This window comes from Vidua chalybeata, chromosome 13 (genome assembly GCF_026979565.1).
Source record: "Vidua chalybeata isolate OUT-0048 chromosome 13, bVidCha1 merged haplotype, whole genome shotgun sequence".
Taxonomy (NCBI): Eukaryota; Metazoa; Chordata; class Aves; order Passeriformes; family Viduidae; genus Vidua; species Vidua chalybeata.
The window spans coordinates 2,929,474-2,948,441 of NC_071542.1; the positions used below are offsets into that span (position 1 = coordinate 2,929,474).

Genomic DNA, 18,968 nt, shown 5'->3' on the forward strand with positions numbered 1-18,968 from the left:
TGGGCTGCTCCAGGAGGGATTACAAAGCATAATATTGGCATTAAGGCTGAGAGATGGGAGTGAGGCTTTCCAAAGTGCTTACACAGCACAAAGAAACTCTGCCGGCGCCTTTCAGCTCGCGTGCAGCCCTGGGCTGTGAGGGGCAACCCGGGGCTTTCTAGAGTTACATCACAATTATAATATTTGTAATCACAGAGATGCAATAGAAATAACCTCCTGGCAGAAGGGAAATATGTGGGTAATGAATGGGTGCGACCTGCCTGTTGCCGTCCTGGGTTTTCATGCTGGCTCGCGCAATCCTTCCCGCTCTGCAACATCTGGTTTTCATCTGTTGCAGGAAAGGCAAATAATTTCAATGAAACTGGAAGAAAACATAATGCTTTAAAAAAAAAAGACAACTATTGATGTTAGCCTGGTTTTCAGCTGGCGTTAATTAGATTTATCAGCAGGGTTTATCGACAGAGTGGACGCTCACTTGGATGCTTGAGTTAATGCATCATCCAACAGACAACGCGATTAATGAGGGCCAAGAGCCACGTTTTTCCTTGGAAGAGCTTGAAATGATAAATAACGTGAGTTCAGATTACTCTGTCTTTTGGTGCATCCTCCAGGTGATGAGTCAGGAGGGAACTGGGGCACAGAGGGGATTTTACTGATGGGAGCAGCCTTGGTTGAGTGGCACTTGCCATGGTTGCTCTGGGGTTAAGGATATGGCGATTCCTGCATCATGTTAGCCTACAACAAAAATGCATTCCTTAAATTGTCAAATGTTAGATATATTGAAAGAAAATAAACATACAATAGATGTACAAGATATATCAATAAAAATATAACATATGAGATATAAAAATAGATATCATAGATACATGAGCTATAGAAATATGAAATAAAAATGCATTATTTTCTTTCTGTCTGTCCTTCTAAATCAGAATAAGGCTGTCATTGAGGTCCATTTTCAAGTTTAGAGCAGTGTGGGTCAGCATCTGCTTAACCCCCACCACATTAGAGCCCCCCATGACTAAGTTTTTAAACTGCACTTTATTGATTGCTGGGCTTTTAAAGACATCCATGAGCTCTCAGCAAATGGAGTGTTTGTCCTGCTCTATGCAGATTGACCCTGTTGGGTGGGGGGTACTTGAGGAATAGGCTGGCTTTTTGTTCCATCTAGGCTGCAAAACTTGTGGGTTGTTAGATCGACTCCCCTCAGTGGATTTTTGGTGCTGGGAAAGCTTCATTAAGATAGAATTATGAGTAAGTGACATGTTTCTGGTTTCCCATGTTAATCGTGTCTGTTCAGCAAGAGGAATGGAGCTGGGAGAAGCTTTCTGAATAAGTAGGATGTCTCACCTCCTGGTTAAGGCATGAAGATCTGTGAGAGCAAATTCTGAAGGACCCATAAGTCTATATTTTGATTTAATGGTTGTAATTTTTAAATTGCTTCATGGTTATCATGTCATAAGATCTTAACCACTAATTTTTCCAAAGAGTTTAATTAAATTTCAAGCTTTCAACTGGAAATTCAAAATAGAAAATAGGTTTGAGCTTAACTAATAAGTTTCTTGCTTTGAGAAAAGTCACTGCATTTAATAGAACTATGTAATGGGCAGGGTTGGAAGGACTTTCATTTATTTGACTGGATTCAAACCACAGTTAATTCAACTTCACCCCTGATTGCCAGATCCACACTTCAGTTTCTTGTGAGCCAAATTTCTCTGGACAAAGATGCAGTTGGAGCAGGGCACCTACAATTGCTCAGAGTGTATTCAGGAAAAATCATGGTCTTTTATTTTTTTCTCCCATCCCATTCCTTGCCATGGAATCAACACAGTTTCATTTTGTGCGTCTTGTGGGGGGCTGGTGCCAGAGATGGTTAAAGGGATAGAAGAGGGGGAACAGTTCAGTGAATAGAAGAGGGGGAATAGATAGAAGGTTAAAGGGATGCAGAGGGGGAACAGTTCAGTGAGTCAGGACTTAAATGTGTGGATAATTCAACGTGGATATTTCCCTCCCTCTTTCTGCCTCTCACATGAATTATATTTGATACATTTTTTTTTCTAAAGTGGCACTGGAAGGATTGCAAATGTAGTAACAACCCCCAGACCATATGTTTGTAGGCTGAATCAGGGTCTTGATACAGCTGGGAATAGTGTCCCCCATGTATTTGTGCCACATGTCCCAGGGAACAGCAGAGTACAGGTGGAAATCTCTGAAGGTGATGTTGATTCTCAGCATCACTGATCATCAAACTTAGATTTTAGAGCTCTTTAGCACCAGTTCTCTCCTTTCCCTCCCCCACCCTTTTTTTTTTTTTTTGGTCCAGCCCTTAATACTGTGGGATTATTTTTCCATGCCTTGTTTCAATCCCAACCTAAGTTTTAATTATTATAGTGACTTTAGCCTGGGAAGCTGGTGAATTATCATTATTGCCCCTATCCTGGATGCTACCCAAGGGGGCAGATGTGGAAGAAGGAGCAGTAAAAAAGAGAGATGGCCAGGGAAAGGCCTCGCTATCAGATGCCAGAGGCCGGGTGAGAGAAGCCTTCCTGCTGAAATCCAGCCAGCACGAGGTAGGACAATCATGCTGCTGTTCTCCTTGGGAGTTATAAACAAGAGGATGAGGCTCAGCAAGAGAAAGAAAGGTTTCTTTCTGTGGTTTTCCTTTCTGTCAGTGTTTTAGTTTCCTTTTCCACCCTCCTCCTGAACTGCAGGCAGATCTATTTAGAGAAGAAATGCTGTTTTCACATGGGTTTAATTTTTTAATGTAGTGTTTTACTTGCTGATTAAGGTAATAAAGAAATACATTTAATATTCTCTTGAAAGATGCAAACAAATCCCTCCTTAGTTAGCACTGATGGTGTTTTTGTTGGGGTTTATAAAGCTGCTTTGAGTGAGCCAGCAAGAGCAGCATCCCCATCTTCCCCAGCCAGGATAAACAGATGCAATCCAGTGATTCCTGCTACATCCCACATGCATTTTTAAATGCAAAATGGAAAGAAATAATAATAAAGAAGGTTGAAAAAATAATAAATGCACATCATCCCAAATGCAACAAGAGTGGTTGAGCTCCTTGCTTTATTCCCACTTTCAGGATGATGTGTGCATTATTTAAGGGAGGGATCTTTCAGCTCTACACCCACAAAATCTTGCCAAGATTTTATCCCTCTAGGAGAGATTTGTGGAGATATTTTGACCACTTGAGTGATCATGTCCTTGTTGTTTTCATCATTTTGAGAATTGGGGGGTGTATGAGGTTGTCACCTCTCAGCAGTGACTTTACATGTATGGAATAAAGGTTTTGGAGGCAGATAAGAGGTGCTGGAAAATGTGAGCTCTGGATCTAAGTCTCCCTCCAACCTGTTTTTCATTGGCAGGTGTGATTCCTCTGCATACTGAGCTTGACTAAAATCCTGTAAACCATTGCCTCCCTTGTTCTGCCGTATGAAGGGACATTTAGGACATCAAAGCAATGGGTTTGGATGTGTTATGTTTTTTATTGAGAACACAAAATTATATCTTGAATCAGTCTTCGTGATCCAAGACATTCACCCTCTGGAGATGCTCTGTCATGCAAAGGTTATTTGTACTGGGTGGGAGATGGAGTTGTGCCTCTGGGCACTGTTCTGCCCTTGGCCCTGCAGGGAGGGATGCTCCAGGATTCCAGCCTCACTCCTGGAGCAAGTGCCAAAGTGCCAACAGCTCCTTTCCTTGCAAATAAACTCTGGTTCTCCATTCATTTTTACAAACCAAGTGTAATTAGTAATGTCTCACTCTTCATTGTGCTGTGCTGCTGCATGCTAGGTCACCACTTGCTTCCAAATAATAGATGGAAACGTGGTTTTATTTGGATTATAAATTATGTATTGCCGCTCAGCATAGGGAGTGCTTGTTTTTCTTCTGCCTTTTCACATCCCTGGGCTCCTCTGGTTAAGGATCCTTTTCTCCCATTAAGTTCAACCAATGAATATCTTGCTAAATTGAGAAAAAATACTCTGAATTTGTACTTGAGCTTTGCAGTTTGTCTCAGCCTGGCAGAAGACATGTACTCAAATCCTGGTTGGGTTTTCCAGCTATTCCAATCAGGCTGGTTACAGATATTCTTACATCTGTCTACAAAATTCCCCACCTATTTCTATGTCCTATCACAGCCACTTTGATACCAGCATCAGGTTGTGATTTTAGATTATTCACTATATATTTAATTACAGAAGGTTTACTAAAAGGTTTAAACGCACTGTAGTGATTCTTCAAAGGTTGAACAAAGAAATGCTGTTCTGAATTTTACTGTTGTAGAGGCTGCAAATTTCTACAAGGGGAGTTGTAAATGTTTTGTTTAGTTACACCATGATGGAGAGGGACTGAGTATCATCAAGGCGAGGAACGATCAGAGAGGGTTTGTCAGGCTGTGTGGTGGAAAGGAAACAGAAAAGGTGTTAAAAGAAATGAGATGTACAATACCTGTGTACTGGAAACCAGTGCCTCAGGAAATCAGGGGAGAGGGAAGTTAATGAGCGTGTGCTCTAACAAAGCCTTGCATATTCACATGAAATTAATTGGATAACGAAGTCTGGTTTGCCGTTTGCTCTGGCAAGCAATGCCCCTGTGGATTTTCCAAGTGTATCTGCTGTGTTTCTCCTGCTGGCAGCTGTAGTGGGAAACACTCGTGCACAGCTCCCAACACAGCAGGTCACCAGCACTTCGTCCAATACACCTTTCTTTGGAATATTTGTACTTTTTTTGCATTATTGCACATAACATGTTATCCTGTGTTCTTCTGGAGGGCAGGAAGGTTTGAAAAGCTGGTGTTCCCCAAAATATTATGCACATAGACTAAGGAGATGGCAAATTTAAATGCTATTTAATGCCTCTGGGGACTTAATTTGTTCTATGATGTTCTCAGTGACATGGCATCCTCCTCCTGCTTCCCCTCCCTGCCCTCCTCACATCTGGAAAGATCTCAGCAGCTGATGGGGGGATATCCCAGATGGAGCTTCAGTGGCACTTGGATGCTGCTGTAAAAATTTGGACTGCGTTCCTTTCTTTGGTTTGCTCCATTTTGGGTCAAATCAATTCAGAGTGGGTGGTTTGGGCCAGCTCTTTGCTCCTGGAAGTCTCGCAGTGAGATTGGATGTGTGTGGCCACTGTAAAAATTTATACTTGAAGTGTTGTTAAAAATCCTGCCCCTCCATGGAATATACAACTTCAAAGTACATTTCTTAATTCATACATGAAAACATGGAATTGAAGGAAGATGCTTTGAGTCTCTACTTCATGATCTCTCCTGCTTGGCTGAGGTGGATGATGAAGAGCTGCTACTCATCTTGGTGCAGAGAGAAGGAGCAGCGCGGCCTCTGCATCCTTGGCATGCTGACAGCACACCTGCCCTGGCACACCAGGCCTGGGCACGGTTTGACTCCTGCCATTTCCAAAGAGGAAAAGGAAAACACGCTCCTCACATCCATCCCAACCATTTGGTATTTTGCAGAGCTGGGCTAGGAAGAGGTGGACAGCAGAAAAATATCCATATTGGTTTTGAAATGTTTTCTGTGATGTGGAAAGTTGGAGTATAAAATCTCACCACATTTCCCCTAATTTCATTAATTCAGAGCTTTCCTTTTTTGGTTGGATTTTCTTGTCCTTTAAACCCCAAAGCGCCGTTCTCAGAAATACCGGCCATGGCAGTGTTAAGGAACATTGCGCAAAGCTAAATAGGTGGTTTTGGCAGGATAACCTTGGAAGTGAAAGCTCCTTCCCTGCCTGGAGACCTCTCCCATGACAAGCAGAATTGCAGCACCATGCCAATCTTGTGCCACGGGGCATCGGCTGCTCTGCGCTCGCCTCGCAGCTGTTCCTCCTCTGCAGGGAATGGAAGGAGATCTACCCCCAGCCCAGGAACCTGGGTCAGTTCATAGGAAACCTCTCCATGGTGGCCTCAAGGAAACCCCCAATTAATTCCTCTGGGAAGGTGACAGGTGGTACCGGTTGAATTGTCCTGTTTTGCTTTACCTGATGGCTGAAAACAGACACCCTCTCCTAACACAAATATCTGATAGGAACTTGCTGATTTTTTGAGACTTCTCTTTTGCTCCCTGAAAAAAAAAAAGATGCCAGCTCTTGTTTTTCCCTGTGCTTATCAAAAATTCTAGTCCCTGATAAGACAATTATTTTTCAATGCTTCCCATCGATCCAATGAGGTAATAATTTTTTCACTGCTATGCCTCGTTCTGATTCCTGCAGGTGTTGTGGTCCATCCCAACACTTACTAATAAGTCTTTTTAAGCTCTTACTTCACCATTTGAACTGTGGAAATAAGGGAAAAGGTGTTTTTATGGATAAGTCAGACATCTGAAACTGCTTATGGCTACTGTAACATTACAAAAGCTGGAAAAGATGAGCCCGGCAGCATTGCTGTGGTGGAAGCAACTCATCCAAATTGCGTACGAGGCATGGAAATTTTATGCTGCTGTTCAGTGGTGCTTGAAATTTTGGAATTGTGTTAAGAAGAGTTGTAGATTATTTATATAATCCCACAGAAAAGCAAGGAAGGGCTGGAGATGTGTGGATTCACATTTAACCTTCTCCTTACTCAAGATATTTTTTTTACGTGGCAGAAAACAAATGTGGGTTTTATTGTGTTGATTTAATGACAAAGCTCTGATCTGGTTGGTTTTTGTTTGTTGGAGAGGAGGGTGTGGATGATTTTTTGTCAGTAAGAAGCAGAAAGTGGCTGAGGTCTGAGAGGAAGGACAGCAGGGGCGGAAGCCAAGCGGAGGCTCGGGTTACACTGGTATGTTTTGGTTGCTGCCTAACGTGTTTTTGTTTTTCTTCATTACACATATTTCTCTTGGGAAAAGCAGGAAAAACTGTGTGTCAAATATACATCAGGGCTGTGAGCCTCTGCTAAGAGGTTCCAGATGGGGAGTGTTATGATAGGGACACTTTCTCCTGCTTTTTACTTTGTGGCATTAATTTTGGTGACAGACTGCAGGAAAACTTATATCAAGCCCAGAGTGTGAATGCTGCTGCCTTTTTTTTTTGTTTTTTTTTTTTTCTTTTGAGCATTTTTTGGGCTACCCAAGTATGCAACAGGGAGTTGAAACTTCATTTCCAAACATTTATGGCTCCATGTCAAATCATTATATTCAAAAAAAGGGTAAAAAACTTAGAGTTTTGAAGGGACTTGGAGAGGCTTCCTCCAGGGACTGGAGTGTGTCCAAGGCTTGTCCACCAGACCACATCCCTCTCCCTAAATTTGAGGCTAATGCCTGGGAAGGAGGGGATGGAAGCTGGTGAAGATGCCTCTGCAAGGGATGAGTGTCCTGCCAATGGGCAATGTTTAATTTCTGTGCTGGGCAGGGGCTGTGGCTCCACCTGGGGTTGGCAGTCTTCTTCAAGACTCTGATGGATTGTTTCCAGACCTGCCCTCAGGCTGAGAGGGTGTCCACAGCTGCTCCACCTGAGGTGAGCGGTGTGGCAATGGGAGCCAGGCTCAGGCAATGGCAGCTTGTCATCACCAGCTCCTGAAATCAGTGAGTCACAGCTTCAGCAAGTCTCTGAGTGCTACGAGAGCTGTCAGCAGGTGACAACGGCGACAAGAGCGTGGCAAAACGTTGTCCTACGTTCTCAGGATGTAGTTTCCTGTGTGGATGTTTTTGCATGATGATTATTTTGCATGATGATGATTATGTCTTAAAAAGTAGCACTTGGTTTGTGTATTGTGTCATTTGAAATATCAATGTTTCCAAGACAGGCCAAAAGGACTCAAACCATATTACTTTGGGAAAGATGTGAAGCCACAGGTGAGGGGTGGCTTTCTACAGCTGGATGTAATCTCCATGCTCTAAAAACCAGGAGATGCTTTGGAGACAGGAATTTACCTCTGTCTTCTGCAGAGCACTGAAATATGTGGATGCATGACTGAAAATAGAAAAGTTATGTTTTATTTATCAGGGGTTTCAGGGCAGATAAGACACGAGTGATCAGGAGCTCTGGAGACTCAAAAGCCTCAACCTTGAGAAGGAAAAGGCAAATGTGGTGCTGAAAGTGTTGTTACCTGTTTATCATGGAATTACAGCATGGTTTGGGTTGGAAGGACCTTAAAGCCCATCTTGTTCCAACACCTGCCATGGACAGGGACACCTTCCACTGTCCCAGGGTGCTCCAAGCCCCATCCACCCTGGCCTGGAACACTTCCAAGGATCCAAGGGCAGCCACAGCTTCTCTGGGCAACCTGTGCCAGGGCCTCACCACCCTGACAGCCAGGAATTCCTTCCCAGTATCCCATCTAACCCTGCTCTCTGGCAGTGGGAAGCCATTCCCTGTATCCTGTCCCTCCATCCCTTGTCCCCAGTCCCTCTCCAGCTCTCCTGGAGCCCCTTCAGGCCCTGGCAGGGGCTCTGAGCTCTCCCTGGAGCCTTCTCCTCTCCAGGTGAGCACCCCCAGCTCTCCCAGGCTGGCTCCAGAGCAGAGGGGCTCCAGCCCTCAGAGCACCTCTGTGGCCTCCCTTGGACTTGCTCCAGCAGCTCCATGTCCTCTCTGTGCTGGGCCCCAGGGCTGAGGCAGCTCTGCAGGGGGGGGTTTTACCTGAGTGGGGCAGAGGGGCAGAATCCTCCCCTCCCCTGCTGCCTACACTGAGAGTTCAGCCCAGGCCATGGGGGGTTTGGGGCTGTCAGGGAGGCTCTGTCTTCTCCTCCACCAACATCCCGAAGGTCCCCCTGGGGAATGCTCTCACTCCGTTATGTGCGGTATTACTTTATTTAAAGTAAAGGAAGCCAGCAGTGCTCCTGGCACTGTGTGAGGCTGTTTCTAGCAATGGCAGAGAAGTTTTATTTGCTGCAGCTGCAGTTTGTGCTGCATCACTGCACTTCATCCAGCTCTACGTAAGGGGATTATGAAAGGTGAGAAGGAAATCGTGATATGGCTTGATGTTGCAATGCCTAATATAACCTGTTATATAGGTTATACCCTCCTCAGTCATCACTTGAAATATATACATTAATGGGTCATCATGGGTAATCTGTTGTCTTTCTATCGGTGCTGCTTTTTTCCCACTGCAGTGCTTGTTTACAGTACTTGTACTGCTGACTGGGGGAGTGTAAAACCTCTTCCTTTAGTTATGACTTGTTTCCAACTGGTCACTTTATTGCTATTACTGTTTTATTGTGATTATTTTATGTCTTTATCATATAAATTTGAAGCATCAATAAGGAGATTTTGCTCTTTCCTGGCACCTGTTGGACACTTGCTGCCTGCATTTGACAGAGAAAAGTTTGTTCTTTGGCTGCAGAATATGAATGTTGGGAGTTGGACTATAATAACACCAAGTTTCCCAACTTCATTTTGGGATGCTTCTTTAAATCTGAAGCTCAACCTAGGATCAAGATTTTTTTCCACCCAAATATTTGCTGGCCAATGTATGCGAGTTTGCTGGAAAACATGAGCCTTTGGCTGTTCTTCCCAGGGTTGTCCACCCTGCTCACAAAAACATGAATGTCTGAGCAGAGGAGCAGGAATGTCGGCCAGACCGTGGGGATTTGGCAGCCTCTGCCTCCAGTATCGTACGGGCGTTTGCTGGTGACTGCCAGCTCAGCTGGGTTTTTTTTCCCATTATTGCACTTGCATAGGAAAACTGTCCCTGTTCAGGAAGAGGACTTAGGTCGGAGGCTTTGGTTGGCTTTTGGGGTTTTGTTTTCTTGCATTGTGGTTTCATGGCAATTCCTTTTTTTCCAGTGCATCACTTGAAAGGAAGAAGCTGCAGTGGTCTGATCCTCTGCTTAAATATGGGAAAAGGAGGAATATTCTGGCAACACTGAAGTGTTTGCTGGGAACGCAGATACTAAATCCTATTTCTTATATAGCCTCTGCATCATATCTCCCAAACAAGGGTGTATTGTAGTGATGCTTATAGGGTTTATCTCAGGTATTTTACCCTTTAATGGTGCTCTGGATATTTCCATTATATTAGCACTTCAACTAAATTGACTCCTAAACCTTCTATAGGTTGCTGCTCTCCCATTAAAAGTCCTTCTTTTCCATATTTTTACTGGGGAGTGCAAACTCAATGTGTGCGAAGATGCGTGGTCATAACTGAGCCTGTATTTTAAGACAAGCTGTTGCAAAAAATTTGTTGTTTAATTTCTCCAGGCACTGAGCTCCTCTGTGGTGACCAGGGACAGGACCTGAGGGAATGGTTGGAGCTGCGTGGGGAAGAGTTAGGTTGGATATCAGGGAGAGGTTCTTACCCCAGAGCAGGGTCAGGCACTCAACAGGCTCCCCAGGGAATGGTCACGGCCCCAAGGCTTCCACAGCCACAGCAGTTCAGACAGTGCTCTCAGGGACAGGGATTTATTGTGGTGTTCTGTGTGGGGACAGGAGTTGGACTCAATGGTCCCTTCCAACTCAGGCTATTCCACGATTCTATGATTCTCCATTCCAGGATGTTGACATGATTTCCCAGAGGATGAAGGTGCTTTCCTTGAATAATTTCAGTCTTCACCCCAGGTAGGATTGGTGCAAGTGTCTTACCATGACAAGACATTTTTAGTTGGCATAAACTGTCTGTAATGAGAAAAAAATATTTTAAAAGGTGTTTTATAGTTTGTACCATTAGGGTTGTATTTTACACATCAGTTTAATCACAAGAGGGTTTGTCTGTTAATGGCTAGAACTCACTTGGCTGCTGTTCAGTAATTGTAATTATGGAATGAAGGATTTGGTGTGCTTTTTGTTGGAAGAATCCCGCCGAATTTAATTCCATGTAGTGGTGGCTGTGCTGTCATTGACAGTGAAGTGTCAGTGAAGGAATGAAGAGCATTTTAAACTTCATAAATGCAACAAATTGTATGTTTGTTTGGTGTGGGGAGGACCCTTAAATAAGGTCTTGACCCTTTGGGCAGTCTTTGCAAGCCATATGGACCTGTTCTCCATGTCCTCCATAGGGGCAGGAGGGACAGTAAGGGTCTCATCAACACTTCCCAGGTGTCTTTTTCCTCTGGACTTTCCCCATCTGAAGTATTTGTAGGTCATATACTTGAAAGGTACTTTTCTGGGTAGCAAAGAGCAGGAACAGGACAGGTGTGCACCTTCTGGTTGCTGCTTTAAAATTGAGTATTGATTTTATGGAAGAAACAGGAAACTCCATGGGTTTGAGAAGCTCATAAGAAAAAATCCAGCTACCACAGGAAGCAAACACTACCAAGGAGATGTTCTGCTGTGTTTGTTGCCAAAGACTGGTGTAGGAGTAGATTCTATTCATGCCCACACCAGGACATGCTTTCTCTAAAATTTTAGAGACAAATATCACCAATTTTTAAAGAAAAAAAAAAAGACATTTTGTCATTATACAACTTGAATTTAAGTTATTTTGTCATGTTTTGGTGCAAGGGTTCAGAGGAGGCCACAGAGGTGTTCTGAGGCCTGGAGTCCCTCTGCTCTGGAGCCAGGCTGGGAGAGCTGGGGGTGCTCACCTGGAGAGGAGAAGGCTCCAGGGAGAGCTCAGAGCCCCTGCCAGGGCCTGAAGGGGCTCCAGGAGAGCTGGAGAGGGACTGGGGACAAGGGATGGAGGGACAGGACATGGGGGGAACAGTTTTAAACTAAAAAGGGGGGATTTATATTGGATGTTAGGAAGAAGTTCTTCCCTGTGAGGGTGGTGAGGCCCTGGCACAGGTTGTCCAGAGCAGCTGTGGCTGCCCTGGGATCCCTGGCAGTGTTCCAGGCCAGGGTGGATGGGGCTTGGAGCACCCTGGTCTAGTGGAAAGTGTCTCAGCCCATGGTAGGGCTGGCCCTAGATGATGTTTCAGGTCCTTTCCAACCCAAACCACTCTGTGGTTCTGTGTTCTGTGAAACGGAAAACCCGTGTTTGCTCTTCAAGGTGCTGCAATGGCCTCTTGAAGCAAAGAACAGCGAGATAGGAAAGTCTGCAGGTCTTTAAAGGTCAGTGTGTGGCAGCTCAGGGCTGTGGGGCAGGCTTGGACCCTGCTCAGACATTGCAGCACGAACACTATAAATAATCTGTGGTTTGTGCTTGTGACCACAAAAGCACCGCTGGGTTCATCCATCAGTGTGGGACATGGAGCCACAACCGAGAGAGCAAAACCCTGAGGTGTTGGCACTTTGAGTCATGTTTAGCTGCTGTAAATTAGATTTTCAGTGTTACTGTTGAACCACAGCTTGAGGAGTTCCCATAAAAGCTATTTTTCTTTGCAGCTATTGAAGTTGTACCTCACACCTTTCGGGTTTGGTGCTTCCTTAGGGGGCCATGATCTCTCTGCACTGAGGTGGCTCCTCATGGGAATTGAAAGTCGGAGAGGTCCATCAAACTGGGGTTGCTTTAGCAGATCAATTTGGGCTGGAAGGTTTTATCAGGAGGTGGGAACTGCAGGTTTAAAAGCTCTTCCCAGAGCAGGAGCAATAATGGGAAGGGATTTACCATGGCTCTAACTTAAGTAGTGTACGTGCTGTTTATGTTCTGGACATAATTCAATATATTTCTGTTAAAAAGCAATATAACAGGGCAAGAAGAGTGCTGGGAGCTTGGTTTCAGGTGGAATGAAAACTAGGGAAAATGATCTTTATCATCCTGCTGTATATGTTTCAGGAGGAGGAAGAAATTTGTGAGTGCCCGGGACACACAAAAGACATTAAATTTCAAAAATTCCAATATGCTATTTTCCTTCCCTGTGTGTTTTTTTAATTTGGAGTGAAAGTGTTTATGGATTTTTTTTTTCCAAGAATTGTTCTAGACTATTGGGATAAATAGCCCTTAAATCTGGAAATAAATTACAGGGGATGTTTGAATCCACCACTCTCTGTGGATACACGTTGTGTTTCTCCAACAGAAGCTGTAGGTGAAGCATGGGGAATGCACATCTGATGTGCATCATGGAATCATGGTGGGGGTTAAAGTGGGAAAAAGCCTTTAAGATTTTCAATACAACAATCACCCAGCGCCACCACCACGTTCATCAGCAAACCATGTCCCCAGTAGTGCTCCATACAGTCTTTTTCTGAGCACTTCCAGGGATAGGGACTCCACCACAACCCTGGACAGCCTGTTCCCATGCTTGACAACCCTTTATGTGGAAATTTTTTTTCCTCATATCCAACCTAAACTTCCCCTGGCACTACTTGAGGACATTTCCTCTCATCCTGTCCTTGTTCCCTGGGAGCAGAGCCCGACCTCCCCAGCCGCCTCCTCCGGTCAGGAGGTTGTGCAGAGCCAGAAGGTCCTGCCTGAGCCTCCTTTTCTCCAGGCTGAGCTGCCCCAGCTCCCTCAGCTGCTCCTGGTGCTCCAGACCCTTCTGTATTTATGTTATTTGGTGGGAAATAGATTTTAGCAAAGCTGTTCCCAACATGCTCACACAGTTACAAGTCATTCATACTTTATGAATACATTTGATTAATGAACTCCAAATTTCACAGTAAACCAGAGAATTTGAATCTTCCACCACTGTATTATGTGATATTAACCTGTTTCTTTTCTCTGGCATTAATGAGCTTGATGGAATTTTGCTCCCAGTCCCTTCAGTGCCCCTCAATGGAATCTAACTATTAATATAAGTATTCCACAATGGCATAGTTGAGATTTAAGCAGTCAACTTGCTGTTCTCCTGGTATATTCAAGGTATGACTTTCTAAAAAATTCAATTTACGTTTCAGGTTAATGGGGAACTATTTAAAAACTCTTGTGTATTAATATATTTCTTATCCTTTATTTTTCCCTCTAAGGGTGAGGGCTAAAGGCTCCTCTTAGGCCTGGGGACCTAAAATATGCTGGCAAAGGTCTGTATTTCCACTTGTTCTTTTACCACAGAAGCTGCTATTCCATAAGGGAATGCAGCTGTTATTCTGTAGGAGAATATTCCTGTTATTCTGTGGAGGAATAACATTCAGTTTGGATGATCTATAAGAACAGTGTTTTATTGCCAGATAAGAACAAGTCACCACGGTGTTTTCCCAGTTGCTGAGGTTTGGAAAATTACTTTTTTTCAGGAAAGACATTAAAATCATCCTTATTCTGATCGTAATCTGGAATTAATCCAGATTGCATCAATATTCAGTCAAGAACAAGGAGGCTGCAAGCCTCTGGGATCAGGAGGAACGTGGAGCATTTAGCCAGGAAACTGTTTTAATCCCTTTTTTTCCCTCATCCTGATAGGCATCTCTTTGTGCAGGAGGGCTGGAGGAGGAGGAATGGAGCTGCTCTCTCCTGCCTTCTCAAACTGCTGGATCACCCTCCGGGTCCAGAGGGACTCCCAGCTCCTACAGAGGAACGTATTGAATTTTGTTTCCTTCCAAAAGTTGAGCCCTGGCCAGTAAAAGCTTTGGTCTCCCCAAGAATCCTCGGAATGCTGTTATGGAGTTTTGTCCGTTGAGCTGCTCAGCAGCCTCGAATCAATGAGTCAGTAAAGGGCAATCAAATGAACAGAAGATAATTTGTTTTAGAGAAGTTATAACTCATTTTCTGAGGTTGAACTATTATATTCTGCCCTGTTTGCAAGAGACAGGGTGTTCTGGTCTGGTCTATATGGATTAGACATGTATAAATTGAATTAATAGCACTTTTTTATAGCCCAACAGTCCTGCTACAGAAACCCTGTGAGTAAAGCAAACAAAAATGTATTAAGTTGTCTCAAATCAAACACCAGACATTTCTCCAGCTACTTGTTGGCCCATTCCCAGTGTGCCAGGCCCAGAGTCACCCGAAGTTTGCACAAGTAAGGGATCCAAAGACCTTTCTCACTTATATCAGCAAGAAAGAAAAATGCATGAAAGAGGAACATTATGGGCTGTGATTTCTGGAGGCATTTGGATTATAACATATCATGTGGTCTGGCACATTCATCCCCAAAAAAGCTCATAAAAAAAGAGGAATCTTGCTGTTCCCCACTCCTATATTTGAAATGTTTTCTCCTAAATTTCCTTGTTACAGAATGAGAAAGATTGATTCCTGAGCAAGGCTCTCCCCAAAGAAATCCCAATAAACAGACCTTGTTTGTCTCTGTGAGTGATTACTTAGGGTAGAAATACAGGGAATCGAACTAGAAAATCTTATTAATATTGCTCTTTGCTTAAATTCTTTATTAAATTTTATGAAAATTTATTATATGAAATAATATAAAACTGTGCTGCCTCCTGTTTGGTCTGTTCAGGTTCATCTTGCTGCTTCTCTAACAAGCCATGTTAATTAGGTGTATAGAAATTTTATCTCATTGCCTTAAGTTGGTTTCTTAGAACGGGTGATCCCATAGCAGAGAAATGCTTGTAACCTAATTAATACAATTTAATACCTAAATATAAGGTGATGCACTTGCATGTCTTGAATATTCTGCTTAAAAGCTTCTTGCCGTGTCTCTGCTCGCTAAAATACCTGGAGGTAAATCCTTTGGAAATCTTAAACACTGTCCTGTCTTTTAATATCAAAATTCCTGGCTTGGGGAGAGGATGACTGGATTTTCATCTCCAGGAGAGATTTGGGTCTTCAGGAGAGGTATGGGTGCCTTTGATGTCCTCTGGAGGGTGGGTTGAGAGGGGATGCTGGGTGCAGGTAGGATTTTTGGGCTGAATAAGCAAGAAAAAAGTGTGAACAGCCTGAAAAAATGTGACTTCTCTGCAGGGTTCCCGAGCTGCAGCTCCAGAATCATCTCTCCAGAACAACCTGTTTGCTCGGCAGGTTTTGGCTCTCCCAGAACCTGCTTTAGTCAACTAAAGCAGATTCATATGCAATAGCTGGAGTTTAAACAAATTCCTGTATTCAGATGGGGGAGAGTGAAATCACATTGTTATTCCATGGCAAATCTCTGTGGGTTCTTATATCATTAAATCTGAGCAATTTGGGAAATAAATCAGCCTGGGAAGGGAACTGGATCATGCATGGACGGGATGTGTCCAATACCCTTTCTCCAAGGTCTCATTTCATTTGGCCTTTATATTCTGCTTTTAGTTGGGAAATTAAATCCACAAAGGTCATTTGAAAAGCTTCAGATTATAGATGGAAAGCCCTTTTAATCTTTTCTAATAAATAGCTGAGCAGGGAATAAATCTATTGGGAGCTGAGCTCTGATGTTAAGCCTCAGCACAAAATGCCCATACATGAGCAACACTTGGAAATTATCTCTGAAATTATAATTACCTTAAGTAAATTTGACTTAGAAGAAAAGGTGTGTGATTATGAAAACTGGTTTAATAAATGAAGCATTAATTGGACCTGGCAGTTTGGCAGATTCTGTCACCATGGTCTGGATGATTATGAAAGTTATTTAGGCACAACTGAAAACAGCAGTTTCAGTTCAGAGATTTCTTTTAAATGGCAAAAATTACTCTCTCCAGTCAGTGCTCTGGTAAGGCAGGGTTGGAATAAAAGCTTTGCATAATAAAGACTTAAAAGCATTTTGATTTTGGAGAAGCAACAGCAGCAAATGGAAACTAGAGTGTCTGAAATGCTGAAAATACTCTGCGTTATGCCAGTGCTGTGTATGACATTATCTAGTCTGAGTAGCCTTCAAAGCATTTTCCCCCCTAATTCCACATATAATTAAAAAGCAGCTTCCTCTAGCTCATTAAAATGTAGAGTCCTGTTGGAGCAGTGTACTTTTATATTTATTTAAATGAATAAAGCACAGCTTTAATGCAGACTGTAATAACTTCAAACATTAAATCTCTTTTGTGCAGCTCACACTTTATTTTTAACCAGTGTTTAGCTTCTTTTCATGAAACCAGCTTGCAAAGGAACATGGTTCCTAGCAGCTCCTTAGATTATTTTGTGAACCACTCAAGAAACTTTCCCTATCCCCTGGTTTTTGATGTGAAATGATAGGAAAATCCCCCAAGTTCAGTTGTGAGTGACGCTCATGGAAATCGGGCAAGGCGGTGGCTTTTCCAGCATAATGATAGCATCTCCCTCTTTTCACAGGCATTTGGAAATGCAAAAACAGCCCATAACAACAACTCCAGTCGCTTTGGCAAATTCATCCAAGTGAATTACCAGGAGACGGGCACCGTGCGAGGGTAAGTGGGAACGGGGTGGAGGTGCTGGGTGAATCCAAACCCAGGCTGCAGTAGGGTGTTCCTTGCTTTGGTCAGTATCTTTCCCAAAATAGAGATAGGAAATAAAAATTCATAGATTTTAGCTTATTAAAATATGCTGGTATGGAAATACTGGTGCATCCAAGGTAGGTGCTGAGGTGTGGATACACCTGAGCTGGCTTCAAGCCTGCTGAGCTCTCCGTAATCCTGATCTCAAATTTTTAATGAACCTGAAAAGCAGCATCTCCTCAGCAGACAGGAGTTAAGGCAGAAAAGGGGAACTTTTTAGCTGGGATGGGATAGGGCCTGAGCAGTAGATGTGGAGTGAAAGGTTTGGCTAGGGCCCAGGGGCCAAGGGGAGGATTTAATCTCTGGCTGGGAGTTCTGGAGGCCATTGAGCCACACTCTTCTTGCTCTCTGCCTGATTCCCCCCAGGCTCTCCCTGCAAGTCTCTCCTTAACTCAGCCCTTGACCAGGGAAGGCCTCTTCTTCATCCCAGGTCACTCCAAGGAGATCCTTGTCTCCACTGTGGTTCTCCTCAGTTTATTTAATCTTTGGAAATTTAAGAGCAGACCTGAGGAGAAGAATTTTGGGGTGATGATTGATGAGAAGCTCATGGACATGTGCACTGGGGACCCAGAAACCCCCCATGGCCTGGGCTGATTCCTCAGCATGGGCAGCAGGAAAAGGGGAATTCTGCCCCACTCAGGTGAGACCCCACCTGCAGAACTGCCTCAGCCCTGGGTACCCAGCACAGAGAGGACGTGGAGCTGCTGGAGAGAATCCAGAGGAGGCCATGGAGATGCTCTGAGGGTGGAGCCCCTCTGCTCTGGAGCCAGGCTGGGAGAGCTGGGGGTGCTCACCTGGAGAGGAGAAGGCTCCAGGGAGAGCTCAGAGCCCCTGCCAGGGCCTGAAGGGGCTCCAGGAGAGCTGGAGAGGGACTTTGGAGTGACAGGACAAGGGGGAATGGTTTCCCACTGCCAGAGAGCAGGGTTAGATGGGGATATTGGGAAGGAAGTCTTGGCTGTGATGGTGGCAGGCCCTGGCAGATTGCCCAAAGCAGCTGTGGCTGCCCTTGGATCCCTGGCAGTGCCCAAAGCCAGTTTGGGTGGGGCTTGGAGCACCCTGGGACAGTGGAAGGTGTCGCTGTCCATGGCAGGGAAGGAACTACCTAAACCCAGCTTTCTCTCTGGCTTCAGATAATTTCCATGGCATCAGATCGTCACCAAGGAGCTGTAAATGAGCAGGGCTTCGTTTTGTCCAGGTTAACTGAGTCAGTTGGAAAAATGAGGAGTAGGAGCAGCATTTTAGGGGCTGTATAATTTCTACAGCTGGCTAAGAGACCTCTTGCTGGGACTTTGTTGTTATTTTAGAGAATTGCTTTTAAAATTTTTTGCTTTCTTATTTTCCAGCAGAACAGTATCACACAAAGAGCTGTCATTAATTTTTGAGTGGGCTTGGGTACTCCACGTCGTTTCCCAGTGGTTTTGCATCCCACGTCAAACCTGATGCTCTTTTTTCCCCCTTATTTAATTCTGCTGCACAGTTCTCTTAAAAGGATAAACCTCATTTTTTTAATACCTCCTGGGTAACAAGAATCCAACAAATGCCTTAACTATGTATTATCTTGGCATGATGTAGCAGCACTGTGGTTGTGGCCTCTATTTTTATTTGGTAGAGATATGCAAATAACTGTATGCCAGTTCATAAAATAGGAGGACTTTCTTTGCTTTTTAAAAAATGAATTTTCTTGGTCTTTGGTTGCACAGTGTGATGCGACTGTACTCTACTACAAGCTTGCAGTGCTCCCCCAGTGAAAAGAAAAGATGTTTAAAGAAAAATATAAGGATTTTAAAAACAAAAAGTATATGTGGCATACAAGCCCATATTTTTTTCCTGTGAAAGAAGATTTTTGTGAAAACTTAGCCTATACTTTTTTTAGTACAGCC

General features: G+C 43.9%; 1 protein-coding gene across 8 annotated transcripts in view; it reads left to right on the forward strand.

Moving 5' to 3' along the window:
* MYO9A (myosin IXA) overlaps nt 1-18,968 on the forward strand; it is a 172,363-nt gene that overhangs the window by 44,455 nt on the left and 108,940 nt on the right. For all 8 annotated transcript variants that reach the window (XM_053954759.1, XM_053954763.1, XM_053954761.1 and 5 more), the window contains exon 3: nt 16,907-17,001. In XM_053954759.1, coding sequence (XP_053810734.1) covers nt 16,907-17,001 — 95 coding nt within the window. The remainder of the gene's footprint in view (nt 1-16,906; nt 17,002-18,968) is intronic.